Source organism: Saimiri boliviensis, chromosome 11 (assembly GCF_048565385.1).
Source record: "Saimiri boliviensis isolate mSaiBol1 chromosome 11, mSaiBol1.pri, whole genome shotgun sequence".
Taxonomy (NCBI): Eukaryota; Metazoa; Chordata; class Mammalia; order Primates; family Cebidae; genus Saimiri; species Saimiri boliviensis.
In genome coordinates, this window is record NC_133459.1 from 20875064 (window position 1) to 20890030 (window position 14967).

Consider the following 14967-nt stretch of genomic DNA (forward strand, 5'->3'; position numbering starts at 1 on the left):
TGGCCACCTGGCCCTGTGCCTGGCTGTCCCACAGGAGTTCCACCTGGGCCCTTTCACTTCTTACAGCCGCCCTAGGATATCCATACTGGTATCCCTGCTTTACAGACATGGAAATGTAGACTCAGAGAGGTTAAGAAACTTGCCTAAGGCCACACAGCAGGACAGTTGTCTTCCTGGTTCCTGAGCCTGCACTCCGGGCCACTGCAATCTCAGGCCTTCCTAAATGCCTGCCGTGGTCCCTAAACGCCAGGTCATTGGAGTGGGGAAAGGGAGAGAGTTTCGGTTTTGGGTTTTTTTTGGTTTTTCACCTAAAAGTGCCTCCGAGTTTGCTGCTGAGCCGGTCTCCCAGCCTCTGCCCATGAACTAGTGTGTGTATATCCGAGGGTGTCACCACGTGAGGCACTCGGTGTCAGGGGTCATGCGCGCAGGAGCGAGCGTGCGGTGGATGTGCGGCCCGCGCGCGTGTCCACAGGGGGAATCCCCGGGTGGGTCTGGTCCCGGGGTGGCCGGGACGTCCCGATGGTGGTCTTGCGCGCGGGGGCCCTGGGTCCACGTGCGCCTCGCGGGGCGCGTCCCCGAAGGTGCCCGGCGGGGGAGTGTGGGCGTGCGCACGTGCGGCGGCCGTGGCCGCGGGCCGGGTGGCCGCGGTGCGGGCTCCGTGTCCCCCACCCCCCCGCCTCGGTGCTGATTGGCTCGGCGCCGTGACTGGCCGGCCCCCGCCCGGGGCGGCGGCGGCGGCGGGCGCGGGTGCCCGCGTGTGCGCTGGGAGCCGCGTGTGCGCCGGGGTGTGCGCCCGGCCGGGTGTGCAGAGAGCGAGGGAGCGCGCTCCCTCCCGACGCGCGGGCCGCCGCGGCCGAGCCAGAGGGTGCGCGGCGCCCCCGCCCGCCCGGCCCGGCCATGGCCCCCGCCCGGGGCCGCCTGCCCCCCGCGCTCTGGGTCGTCACGGCCGCGGCGGCGGCGGCCACCTGCGTGTCCGCGGCGCGCGGCGAAGGTGAGCGGCGGCGGCGGCGGCGGCGGCGGCGGCGGCGGCGCGGGGGCGGCCGAGGGGCGCGGGGTGCGGCGCGCGCTGCCTGCGGCTCAACTTCCTTTGCCTCGACCCTGAGCTCGAGGCGGCTGGGATCCCTCGGCCCGGGGGGCAGGGGTGCCACCGCGGAAGAGACCCGGGATGAAGGGACGGAGCGGTGACTATAGGAACCCGCGAGCTTGAGGAAGAGGGACAGGTAGCAGGGCTGGGGGACAGTGGGAAAGGACAGGAGACAGGACTGAGGGATGTGCAGGTGGGGACAGAAAACTGAGGGTCGGACGCCGGGGACGAGGGGACAGATCGGACAGAAGACAAGAGGTAAGGAGGCGAGGGGACAGCGAGGTAGGGCAAGGAACAGGGTTGGGGACAGAGGACAGAGGGGCAGGCACTGGGGATGGAGGGGCAGGAGAATGGGAGAGGAGGTTCAGATGGTGGAAGGAAAAGGGGGTGGGGATGGCATGGAGGTGTGGGAGCCAGGCGCTGAGAAACCGGACCCGGAGAGCAGGACCAGCTTTGAGGGGAGGTAGGAAGGAGGGGCAGGGAATGAGAGTCTGGGAGAGGAGTCAGGGTCTGAGGGCCACAGGTTGGTGACATGGTGGCGGGGAGAAGAATCAAGGGCAGGGGAGTTCCAGATGGAGGCGAGGCAGCTTCGGGGGCAGCAGGATCGGGCTTGGGGAGGAGAGGGCTGGAGGATGGGGAGCCCACAGAGAGACTGAGGCAGGCAGGTTGGGGAGAGCAAAGTCTTGTCAGGGAAGGCCGGGAGGGCAGGGTCACTGGAGGGCCCCGTGGGGGAGGAAGGATCCGGGTGGGGAGGGGCACTGAGTCACTGAGACCAAAAACGCCTGGGAGATGACTTCTAGTTGTGGGGGGAAAGAAGAGCTGAGAAGAAGCACCCAAGCCTCCCACCCACACACCCCCTATGTCCCTGGGGACCCCAGCTCCATCCAGCTCAGGGGGCTTCCCTGGTCCCACTCCTCGCACCCCAACCCAGGCCCTGGCCCTCCTCTGTTCCCACAGCTCTGCCCTAAGGAAGCCAGAGCGTCTCCCTTGCAGGCTTCCGGGGCTGATGTCCAGGGGCCAGAGCTGGATTCTCACCTGCCAGGATGAACCTCCAGGTGTGAGCGAACTCCAGAGCCTGTGCTGCTCTCCCACACCCAGACAGACCAGATCTGCCCTTCACACACAGCTCACCAAGGTCCCACCCTACACAGGCACACACACAGGCTACTTGGGATTCACACTTGTGGCCCCGGGCCTGCAGAGACTCACCTGTGTGGTCAGTCTGCCCACCCCATGTAACATCCACAGCCACATACACAGAAATGCAGACACACACACACGTACACGCACGTACAGATGCACACACATGAAAGTATGCAACTCTGTGTCTACATGTATACATCACACCACATATATAAGGAGCCTCTCACTTGCATTTATGCCCACGGAAATGCATGAGCACCAACAAACACACACAGACACAGACAAAATCAGAGTCTCCCACGAGCCCAGGGCGCAGCCTGGAGCGGGGCCAGGCAGGGTGGCTGAGAGATGAGGTGGCCGGCAGAGCAGGACCGGGTGGGTGTAACAAGGAGCAGGTTCCCGGGGCACCAGGAGAGGCCTGGGGTCGGGGATGCTGGGGCGCAGGAAAGGAGGCAGGATGGGAATCCGAGAGGCCTTGGCTCCTGGGGGCTGTGCCGGAGGAGATGGCTTTCTGAGGGTGGGCGGAGGGAAGGGGACAGTTTGTTTGCCCAGCAGGCTCTGAGGAGCCCCTCTTCAAGGCGCTGGGAGTTGGGTGGTGCACCCCAACCCCCTGCCTCAACTCTCTTCTCTGGGGAGGAGCCAGCACCCTCTGGAATCACAGGCTGGAGGCCCCTGAGCCCCTCAAAGAGGGAGCTTGGATCAGGCTCATGTTTTGAGACGAACCATGGGTCTGGGGAAGAGACCTGTGTAGCGTTTGGGGGCCAGCGGCTGAGGAGGAGGGAGGGTCTGGAGAGAGAGGCAGGGGGGAAGTCTGTGTCCAGGGTGAAGGGAGGCAGGGTCCAAGGGCCAGAGTCCACGCCCTTTCTGGTCAATGCAGCAGGATACACACAGCCAGGCATGGGTTCCCCATTCGAGTCAGACAGCCATGGTGTGGAGACCTGGGGCCTGAGTTCCATGCGGAGCATCCGGGAGTCCTCTCCAGCACTGGCCCTGGGCTGGCCTAGAACAACCAGAGCCAGCCGAGGGAACTGTTGAAACTGAGGGAGGGGGCTCTGCTCCCAGCTGGGTCTAGCAGAGGTGGCAGGGCCTTAGCCTGGCCCAACACCCCTGCACCGGGTCACTCTCAGGGCCCTTGCTGGGGCACCCATGGGCCCAGGAAGGGCTCTGCACCTGCAGAGACGCCCCCAACCCTGCCAGGCCCAAGGCCGCTTGTCACTCTCTGGTGTGGCTTATCCTCCACTTTGAGGTGATCTCCAAGGCATTCAGAATCCTGGCTGACGTCCCCTGGCCACCCCGAATTCTCCAGCCTCACCATCATGCGCTGCGTCCTCAGGGAATGTAAATCAATTTAAGTATTAGTCCCAGCGAAATGGAATGGGGGAAGGCGACGGAGCCGTAGAAAAAAAAAGAAATCGCATAATGCCTTCCACAGTCCAACAGGAGCGGCTTAGGAGTTATCTGTGTTTCTCAGAGCAGGAGAGGGACCCATTTCCTCCCCCCCAGAACAGCCGGAGCAGAGAGGCCTAGGAGGGATTCCATGGACATCTTTCAGATAAGGAAACTGAGGCAGAGGGGTTAAGTGCCTTGCTTCACCGAAAGCCCCTGAGAGACCATGCAGTCCAATCCTCCTGTTTTGTAAGCAGGGAGACAGGCCCAACGGGGACAATTGGCTTCACTGTCCCGCAGTGCAAGACGCAGGAGAGGGGCTAGCTTCGGGGACCAGAGGGTCTGAATTTCCAAGGGGACCCGGCCCCAGGCTGGGTGGGCCAAATGCTGGCTTTCTCTTCGGCCCTGATCAAACCTCCTATGGACTTGGGGCTCCCCTCGAGGGACACTCTGCATTCTCACCCATTCAAGGGGACGTGGCTAGGGGAGGTGCAGATGGAGACAGAGGAAGAGGAGGGAGGGGAGGGACAGAGAAGGGTCTGGAAGGAATTGGAACAAACAGCCCTGGAATCCTATAGCCCTTCCTGAGTCTGAGAGAATCGACTTTTGACTTATCTTTGGATTATCTGAGCCCCCTGGCTGGTTAATCAAGAATCAGCTGCAGATGAGGTGGGGCTTCCCCGAGGAGGGCAGGGCCCGGAGAGCGGTATCTACCAGCCCTGAAGCCCGCACGCCCCAGGGGGAGAATCCTGAGCCACGGACATCACTCGGGTGGCTCCAGGGAAGGGGCTGGTCTGGGCTGCATCCAGGCCGGGTCAGAGAAGGGGTCCAGCCACTCCGAGACCTGCGTCTGGGATGTGGGGTGGGGCGGAAGGTGAGGGGTCCTTCTCTCACCCTCTCCCCAAAGTCGGCTTTGCTGGTCTGGGGGAAACTGCAGTGCGGCCCCCTCCCCCTCCCACCAGCCAGCAGGAGGAGAGATCGCCTGACCCACTTTTCTCTACATTGCCTGAGAGGGAGGGAGGGAGGGAGGCGGGAAGCCTCCTTCTCTCTGCCTCTGCCCTGGTGTGGGGCCGGCTCAGGAAGGGGGAGGTCCCTCTGTGGACATTCGCTCTGTCCCCTCATCCCAGGTGGCCCCTGAGGACCCAGGGAGGAACGCGGGGAGGAGCACAGAGACCCCCTCTCTAGTTCTGCCAGCTCCTTTCAGCCAGCCTCCTCCAGGGTCCCTGACGGTGGGGCGGGGAGGGGGAGAGGCAGGAGAAAATCAGCAAATAAGAGCATCCTCACTCCAGCGTTTCCTGAGGACACTTGTCTTGTCTTTGAGGGGCAGGCTTAGAGCTGTACAAATCTCAGGCAGAAGGACACCCAGCCTCCCCGCTGGCAAGTTCCAGGAGGGCCGCAGCTTTAACCCCCGTCACCTGCACCTGGATAAAAGCGCCTGGCTGTTGGCCGGGAGAGGAGGATCACGGAAGGCAGAGCGAAACAGAAAGCTGTGGGACTCGGGAGCCAAAAGCCCTCTCATGCAACAATCACCAGCCAGATCAAAAGCGAGCAGAGAGGCGAAGGGATTTAAAGAAGGACACACAGCAGTTAGAGCCTGCTGAGCCCTGATTTCTAAACAGCGTAATGCATCTGTATCTCCATAATCGAGGGTGTGGCCACAAGCGGAGAGAGGCAGGAGTGGGGGACTTAGAGAAGGGGAACCAGTGTTGGTAAGGACCAGCACTGGCTCCGGGCTCTATGTGGTTTCCTGACCCTCCTCCCACCCTTGGGTACCATGAACCCATTTTACAGATGAGAAAATTGAGGGTCAAGAAAGTGAAGGTCACCATGCCTGGAGACATGGGCCCAGGAATGTCTGACTCCCAAGACGGGCTCTTTTTCCTACCATGTTGAGCTGCAGGGTCCCCTCTGCAGAGGGCCTGACTTAGAGTGACGTGCCCTTTGGACCAGTGCTCCTTCCTCGCTGTAGGGACCACTCAGAGATTCTGCTTCTCGGCCCGAGCATCCAGGGATGGTGGATGGCCCACAGTTGCTACAGCAGGTGCCCTGAATGCCATTCCCGCCAGCTGCCCATTCCCGGAGCTCCCTGAGGTGCAGCTCCTTCATCTGTAAAATGGAGATAATAATGGCCGCCTCTCTGGTTGTTGTGCGGGGCGCAGATGAGGCATCTCAAGCTCCCCTTGCAGATAGCAGCACATAGTAGGTGTTCACTAAGAGGCAGCTCTTACCCCTGGAGCCCCTCCACACCAGATGTGCACAGAGGAGGTGCTAGATGCTGGGCACCATGCAGGGAACACGGTAATGACGAAGCTGGGGCCAGTCCTCAGATGGGAGGTATGACTTTGCAGCATGGACACTTGAATGCCACCGTGGCTCTTACATGAGACAAGGGCCAGGTCATCGTCACAAAAGCCCCATGGGACCAGAATCATTATCACCCGATTTTACAGAGGGGGAAGCTGAGGCTCAGGGAGGTGAAGAGATTGCCCAGGATGCACAACTCCTAAGTAGCAGAACTGGGATTCTGAGACCTGCCAGCCTCAAGCCCACCTATCTCACTGTGCCACCAACCAGGGACGCCTGGCACCTGGAACCGCTTGTATTCTGGGAGTTCAGAATATTACTTTTGGGCCAAAGGGGTGGAGGAAGGCTTCAGAAAGAGAGAGAATTTAAACTCAGCCTTCAAAGAGAGTGTAGGAAAGAAGGCGTTTAGGCAGAGGGCCCCGTGGGAGCTGTGTGCTGGGGGCTGAGCGCGCACCAGTGGAGCTGGGTCAGGCTGCTCGTGAGGGGTGGAGAGAGGTCACAGGGCCCTGATGCCCTATTGTCTCCTGTTTTGCAGTGAATTTGCTGGACACGTCGACCATCCACGGGGACTGGGGCTGGCTCACGTATCCGGCTCACGGGGTGAGTGATGGGTGGTGGGGCCAACGTCATTCCTCCGTGAGCAGAGAGAGGCTGCCACTCAGAGTCGGCATTAGATAGATCAAAAGGAAGCAGAGGCCCAGAGAGGTCAAGGGGCTTACCCAAGGGCACACAGCAGTTAGTGCTGCTGATCTCCTAACAGTTTAGCGCATGCAGACCTTTGAGATGACGGAAGCAACTCAGGCACCAAAGCCCTGACTCTTCAAGTCTGAGGCCCTAGGTCTGGGCGTCCCCATCGCTGTATCCTACAGAATCATGAGGTGCAGGCCAGGACAGAGGAGGCTGGCCAGGCCTTCCTGCCCTCTGGGTCGGTCCCTCCCTCCCAGCTGCCCTGGCCTCACCAGGAGCCACTCCGAGTCCTGGAGTCTCTGCTTGTCTGTCTGCCCACTGTGGCCAAGCCCCCAGGCCTCCATGGTGACTCTGGGCTCAGCCTTCAGGTCCCTGTGGGTAATGTGCTCACAGACTGTGTCCCCATCCTCCCGGAAGGGACTACAGTGACAAGGCCGCACTGCCCTGTCCCCCTGCTTCTCTTCTCTCAGTCCTGCGGGGGCAAGGCAGAGTAGGATGAGCTCACCAGCCTGGTGGAATCCCGGCTCTGCCGTTGACAAGCAGGTGGCCCTCATCCCACCCTTAGGTACTATGGTGGGTCACATCTGGGTCACTGCTTCACCTCTCTGTCTCAGTTTCCCCATCTGTAGAAAGGGACAAGCCTGTGATGACCTCCCAGGTCTGCGCCAGGGTGAGGGCGGATGACCCAGTCTTGGCACCGAGTCTGGCACAGGGTGCGCCCTCATGAATGTAGGCTTTTATAGTGACCATTAGCATTGTTACTCACGTGTTATCTCACACATTTACTGTCTCACACGAACTTTCTCTCGCCAGGGTGCTCAGAAACACACACACACCTGCACACATCCCTGCCACAGACACGAGCACATCATGCAGACCTGACTTCTTTATGTCCACGTTCAGCTCCTGTGGCTCTGGAGACAGAGGGATAATAATGTTAATAAGGATGATGATACTGACACCAACAGTTCACATTTATGAAGGGCCTTTCTTGACTTTAGGTAGAGTTTTCATCTGGGCCTTTTGGGGCCTGTGGTTGGAAGTCTGGACACAGCCCTGCTCCTCTCTCTCTGGGGGTCTTGTCACTAGGCAGTAGTGAGCTGATTCTGTCATCAGTCTTCATGCACTGGGCTCCCGGGAGCTGGGGGCAGGCCACATGGCTCTGGTTCTCCAGTCCCCAAGCCTGGAGGGAGCCCTCATCCCCTGACTCAGCACCACTGCCTGAGGATGAAGGCCAGGTTCTTGGGGCGTCCCTTTACCTCCCAGCGCATCAGTCTTCCCCTCTGTAAAACACTCCTTGGTGTGGCCATTGTATGCAAGGGCTTTGGTGCAGTGAGCTGGGGCCCACCCATGAGGAGGTGGGTTCTGGTCCCACCCTCACTGCATGGCTGTTGGCTGAGATGGCATTCCCCTGAGTCCCGGCAGCTAGGAGGGCACGCCTGGGCCCTGGCTGGCTCTGGGGTGTCTTTATTCCGCTCAGAGCATCGGACTTGATGTTTAGGGTAACGAGGAATTGTCTGAGTTTTCAGCAGATGGGGCGTATGGCTGGCCTCGTGTTTTGGATGCTGGTGCTGCCAGTCTCAGGTGGGTTTCATGTAGGATGCTATAAAGCATAGCTCAGTGTTCTGGCATTGCATTCTGGAGTTAGAATGAACCAGGCAACTTAATTCACTCACCTCTGAGCAGGTCAAGGCATCAGCTCATTACTCCCCAATCCTGTGAGGTGGGCGTGGCCACCGCACTTTCCAGATGAGGAAGCTGAGGCTCAGAGCAGTGAGAAGTAACCTGTCCATCATCAGACAGGTGCCAGCTGATGGCAAGCTGGGCTCAACCTTGGGTCTCCCTGAGCCTAGAGCCTGTGGTGAGTCCCTTATGCCGCCTTTGAACTGAGGCAGTGAGGCCTACCCTGTGACCATGGCATGAGATGGAAAGGGGAATCTTCACTCTCTGCTGAGCCAGGGACTACCTGCCATCTCCAGGGGGCCTGCAGACCGGGGTTTCTCAGAGAGGAAGGAAGGCTGGAATCAGATCTGATTCCCAAACTCTAGACCTTGAACCTGTGCCGGGCTCAGGCTGGCAGGCGAAGCATACGGAGTCCCACATCCAGGAGGTCTGAGGAGGGGCCTGGGAATCTTCTGTTTGATCAGTTTTCCAGGGAGCCGGGCATGGTGGCTCATACCTGTAATAGTAGCATTTTAGGAGGCTGAAGTGGGAGGCTTACTTGTGACTAGGAGTTCGAGACCAGCCTGGGCAACATATAGTGAGACCCTCTCTCTACAAAAACTTTAAAATTAGCTGGGCATGGTGGTGCACTCTTGTGGTCCCAGCTACTCAGGAGGCTGAGGTGGGAGGATTGCTTGAGCCTGGGAGGTTGAGGCTGCATTGAGTCACTGTACTCCAGGCTGGGTGAGAGAGCGAGATCTTGTCTCAAAAATAAAAAAAAAAAATAAAATAAAATAAAATAAGCTTTCCAGGTGATTCTCCTGCTCAGCTCGGGGAGGGACCTCTGGAGATGGTCCTTCAGGCTCTATCCACCTCTGATTCTGGAGTCCATTCAATAGCTTGAGGACAAGAGTCACCCAGGGTGGTCTCCAGGCTCAGAAATATTACCCGATTGTGAGGCAGGTGGCAGAGCCTGAAGGGCCAGGTTGCCGCGTCCTGATGAACAGGGGCTCTTCCTCCGGTAGTCAGTGTGATTCAGGCAGATCACTTACTTCGCCTCCACCTCCTCATTTATAACACGGGGACAATCTTAGAACTATTCCATACAGTGCCATCAATGGGATGATACATGAAAAGGCCATTTTACCAACAAGAAACTGAAAGCTCTCAGAGGCAAAGCAATTCTAGAAGACTGGGGAAGGTCTGGCTCAGACGCCCTGCTCTTCATCAGGCTGCGTCCTCCTTCCCTCTGCTCCCGGGAACTCACGAACATGCTGGGATGTGCTCCGCCTGCTCTGGCGAATTAACATCGACTCACAAACGCTGCTTTAGGTAAGCGGGCAGGTTCATTTCCATTGTTTCACGGAATTCTCACCACCCCCTGCAGCAGATGGAAGGAGCAGGCATTTGCTACCCCATTTTACAGAAGAGAAGCCGAAGCCTCAGAGAGAGGATACGCCTCACCAAACGCTGCACAGCTGGCTCACTGCATTCTGGTCCGGGAGGGGGACAGAGTTGGGGGAGCAGCGTGCCAGAGCTGGTGTCTGGGCTTGAGAAGCAGCAGAGATGGGAGTGGCATCCAGCATGCTATGCAAGGGCTTTGGTGCAGTGAGCTGGCCCACCCTGTGGCAGGGGCCCACCCATGAGAAGGTGGGTCTGGTCCCACGCTCACTGCATGGCTGTTAGCTGAGATGGCATTCTCCTGAGTCCCAGCAGCCAAGAGGGCACGCCGGGGCCCTGGCTGGCTCCAGGGTGTCTTTATCCCACTCAGAGCATCAGACTTGATGTTTAGGGTAGCGAGGAATCGTCCGAGTTTTCAGCAGGTGGTGACCATGGCCGGCCTCGTGTTTTGGATGCTCACACTGGCAGTCTCAGGTGGGGTGGGGGCGCCCCAGGCAGGGAACAGGGCTGATTCTGCCCTTGCACTAGAGCTCCGGGAGTCCATGCCACTCTGGGCATCTGAAACAGCTCCTGGGGCTGGCAGGGCTAGGCCAGGCCCTTGGCCCCAGTGGGGCAGCTGGAGTAGACTCAGATTGAGCTGATTAATTTATCCGGGTCCCTGGCAGGAGATACACGGGGAGCAGCTGGCTGGCTCTTTGGTGCTCCATTAATTGTGACAATGACTTTAACCCCAGATGTGATGCCGAACTGCCTGGAGCCTCTGGCAGCAGAGCGGGGTGGGGAGCAGGGGTCCTTCTTGGGTTGGGGGGACTCGGAAGCATAAACTCTTTCAGGTGAGACTGGCACTCCCTGGGGCCCCTTTGGAAGCAGGGAATCTTCCCCACATGGTCCCTGGAGGCAGGCAGGTGGGCTGTGAAGATGCCGCCAGTTCAGTATCATATTAGGCCCATTCGTCAAGCGCCTTCCCATGCCAGGCCTGAGCTAAGCACTTTGCAGGAATTTTCCCACCGCATCCTCTCAAGCCTCGCTGAAGTGGGGCCTATTTGAGTCCCATTTTACAGATGTGGGCACTGAGGATCAGGACGAGATTAGACAGCGGGGCTCGGGATGGGCAGGAAAAGACTTGAGACATCCATGGCCTTCTCTCTAGCACTTATGGAGCCCACAGGTTCTCAGAGCATCTGGTCATGAAGTCCCCCTTCCCCTTTAAGCAACAGGATCTCTAGTTCAAGGACAATTGAAGAAAGTCAAGGTGTTGACAGTTGAAGAAAGTCAAGGTGTTGCATGTGTGGAGGAACCAGGACAGGGGCCCAGAAACCAACCCCTCCCTCTGCCCTCCTCCTCCAGCTCCTCCTCAGAGCCCTCGTGAGTCCTTGAAGGCAGCTCAGCAGGGACTGCCCCTGGCCAGCTGGTGCTCAGCAGCGGTGGAAGCTCGGGCTCTCCCCTCCCGTCTTCTGCAGACCCCCACCCTTGGAAGAGGGCCCTGCTTCATTGCAGTGCCAGGTTGACTGTAAATTACAGATGCCCCATGTAGAAGCGCTGGGGAGGGGCCTGGGAGTCTTGCCCACCTGGATTCCCTCAGCTCATCACCCTGCACTGCCGAATCTGGTGGACTGGGGCACTTGAGCACAGGGAGTGTTTCTGACATATTTCTTTCTTTTTTTATTCTGGTAAAATGCACATCACGTAAAGTTTACTGTCTTAACCCTTTTTAAGAGCACAGCTTGGTGACATGTAGTGCATTCACATTGCTGTGTGGCTGTCACCACTGCCACTTCCAAGATTCCTTTCGTCCTGCGAAATGGAAACTACGCCCTTAAACAGAACTGCCCCCTCCCCGTCCCCGCCACCCTGGTAGCCCCCATTCTACTTTCTGTCTCTCTGAATCCGACTAGGTACTGCGTATAAGCAGAATCCTAACGATATCTGTTCTTTCGTTTCTAGCTGATTTCGTTTGGCTTGTCTTTAAGGTATATCCGTGTTGTAGCATGTATCAGAATTTCCTTCCTTTTTAAGGCTGACTAGTACTCCGTTGTAGGTATATACCACATTTTGCTCATCGGTTCTTTCACTGATGCACGCTTGGGTTCCTTCTACACTCTGGCTATTGTGAATAATGCTGCTGTGAATTGGGCTGTACAAATATCTTTTTGAGACCCTCCTTTCAATTCTTTTGGATCTATACCCAGAAATGGGCTTGCTGGATCATTTGGTAATTCTATTTTAAACATTTTGAGAAGCTGCCATACTGTTTTCCACAGCAGCTGCACCATCTCACAGTCCCACCTGCAATGCACAGGGTTCTAATTTTCCACATCCTTGCCCACATATTATTATTATTATTATTATTATTATTATTATTATTATTATTTGAGAGGGAGTCTCACTCTGTTGCCCCGCCTGGAGTGTAGTAGCATAATACTGGCTCACTGCCACCTCCGATTTCCCGGTTCAAGTGATTCTCCTGCCTCGGCCTCCCGAGTTGCTGGGATTACAGGTGTATACCACCACACCCGACTAATTTTTGTATTTTTAAGAGATGGAGTTTCACCATGTTGGCCAGGCTGGTCTCGAACTCCTGACCTCAGGTGATTCACCCACCTCGGCTTCCCAAAGTGCTGGGATTACAGGCATGAACCACCGCACACAGACTCATTATTATTATTATTATTTATAACAGCCATCCTAATGGGTATGAAGTGGTATCTCGTTGTGGTTTTGATTTGTGTTTTCCTAATGATTAGTGACACTGAGCATCTTTTCATGTGCCATTTGGCTATCTGAATTTTTTTTTTTTTAGAGAAATGTCTGCCCAAGTCCTTTGCCCATTTTCTAATTGGACTGTTTCTTTTCTGCTGTTGTTGAGTTGTGGGAATTCTTTATGTATGCTGGATATTAACCCCTTATCAGCTACCTGGTTTGCATATATTTCCCCCCATTTCATGGGTTACCTTTTCGCTCTGTTGAGAGTGTCTGGTTTGTTTCTGAATCACTGATGCCCAGCCAGCAGGTGGCACAGAAGCAATTCCACTCAACTTTCTCACATCCTGGGATTCCCTTCAGTGGGACCCAGGACAGCCCAGGGGAACAGCAAGAACAGTGGGGAGAGAGTCTGTGGATCAGGCAGTCACTCAACAAGCAGCAGTGCAGGAGAGGCTGCTGAAGGATCTGGGGCTCATATGTTAGAAAGATCCCTCTGGCAGCTGATATGGAAACTGGACTGGTTGACTTCCCCAGGCAAATCCCACCACTGTAGGAAAGATATGAAGAGCCACAGAGAGATGAGGGCGGGGCTTTGGCATCAGGCAGGCCTGATTCCCATACAGCCATTACTTGGTAACTGCATGACCTCAGAGGAGTGGCTCACAGGTCAGAGCCTCTATTTCCTCATCCCCAGAGTTAGTAAATAACACTTCTCCAGAAGATGGTGGCCCTCTGCGAGGTTAGGTCTGCAGGGGCACCTGGTAGCGATGACAGCCCACCAGGAGGACAGTTCCTTTGTTTATTTTCCCAGCACAATACACAAGGTCATTGGCAAAGGGGGGTGAGGTGCTGGCTCTGCGTTAGTGGCTGTGTTCTCTCTGCCCACAGTGGGACTCCATCAACGAGGTGGACGAGTCCTTCCAACCCATTCACACGTACCAGGTGTGCAACGTCATGAGCCCCAACCAGAACAACTGGCTGCGCACGAGCTGGGTTCCGCGCGACGGCGCCCGCCGCGTCTACGCCGAGATCAAGTTTACCCTGCGTGACTGCAACAGCATGCCCGGTGTGCTGGGCACCTGCAAGGAGACCTTCAACCTCTACTACCTGGAGTCGGACCGCGACCTGGGGGCCAGCACGCAAGAAAGCCAGTTCCTCAAGATCGACACCATCGCGGCTGATGAGAGCTTCACAGGTGCCGACCTTGGTGTGCGGCGCCTCAAGCTCAACACGGAGGTGCGCGGCGTGGGGCCCCTCAGCAAGCGCGGCTTCTACCTGGCCTTCCAGGACATCGGTGCCTGCCTGGCCATCCTCTCTCTCCGCATCTACTATAAGAAGTGCCCCGCCATGGTGCGTAATCTGGCTGCCTTCTCGGAGGCGGTGACGGGGGCGGACTCATCCTCACTGGTGGAGGTGCGGGGCCAGTGCGTGCGGCACTCGGAGGAGCGGGACACGCCCAAGATGTACTGCAGCGCGGAGGGCGAGTGGCTGGTGCCCATCGGCAAGTGCGTGTGTAGCGCGGGCTACGAGGAGCGGCGGGATGCCTGTGTGGGTGAGTGTGCCATGGCCTGGGCAAGGGTCAGCCGGTAGCGGCGCTTGGTCAGGGCAGGGCTGCGGGGGTGGGGAGCGACATCAGAACCCACAGGCACCTGGGTGGTCCCCACAGCCCCTGGGAAGATGGATAAACCTTCAGTGTGCCTGCGTCAGCAAATATGCCAGGCCACCTGTGTCCCTGTGTTGGGCAAAGATGTGGGAGCAAGAAGTTGGAGTGAGAGGGAGGGGAACAGACTCTGGCCAGGTGGTGCCTTCTGTGGGGGGTACAGCTAAAGGCGCCTGTGCAATTGGGTATGCTATGGGTTCCTACCTGGATTAGGGAATGATCCCATGAGCTAACTCAGGTCAGACACTGTTCTAAGCACTTTCCAAGTGTTAACTCACTGAATTCTCGCCACTACCTATGGCCTAGGAACTACTGTGATCCTGGTTTTATAGATGAGGAGACTGAGACACAGCAAGGCAAAGCGTCTTGCCCAAGGTCATGCAGCTAGGAATAGCAGAGCTGTGATTGGAACTCAGAGTCTGGCTTCAGAATTGGCGCTCGAAATCACTGAACTTCTAACCTGTAGGGTGTAGGGAAGTGGAGCTGGGGCCCTGAATGAGCACAGTGAGGGGTATGAAGTCAGGAGCACCCGGGGAGTACAGTCTGTGTTGGGCCCATCCTTGGTGCCCTGCCCAAGGACAGGCTGCCTCTGTTCAGGGGGAGCTTATCAGCAGGCACCTGTGGGAGAAGACAGGCAGGGTTGTGGAGGAGGACAGTGAGCAGAAAGCCCTTGGGTCATGACTTAGGGTGGCACCTGTGCCCACAGGGGCACTGCTGGCTTCCTGTGCCAGAGCAGGAGCAGGGCAGGCAGATGGGGAAGCCTAGGCCCAGGTGGCACTCATGGCTGTATGCATGCATGGTTTGTGTGTGTGTGCACGCATGTATGTGTGTATGCATGGTGTGTATGCATGTGTGTATGCATGGTGTGTGTGTGCATGTATGTGTGTATGCATGTGTGTATGCATGGTGTGTGTGCATGTATGTGTGTATGCATGGT

General features: G+C 57.4%; 1 protein-coding gene across 1 annotated transcript in view; it reads left to right on the forward strand.

Moving 5' to 3' along the window:
• The first annotated feature begins 897 nt into the window (after nucleotides 1-897).
• EPHA8 (EPH receptor A8) overlaps nucleotides 898-14967 on the forward strand; it is a 37011-nt gene continuing 22941 nt past the window's right edge. The window contains exons 1-3 of the mRNA XM_039474178.2: nucleotides 898-991; nucleotides 6453-6517; nucleotides 13259-13922. Coding sequence (XP_039330112.1) covers nucleotides 898-991; nucleotides 6453-6517; nucleotides 13259-13922 — 823 coding nt within the window. The remainder of the gene's footprint in view (nucleotides 992-6452; nucleotides 6518-13258; nucleotides 13923-14967) is intronic.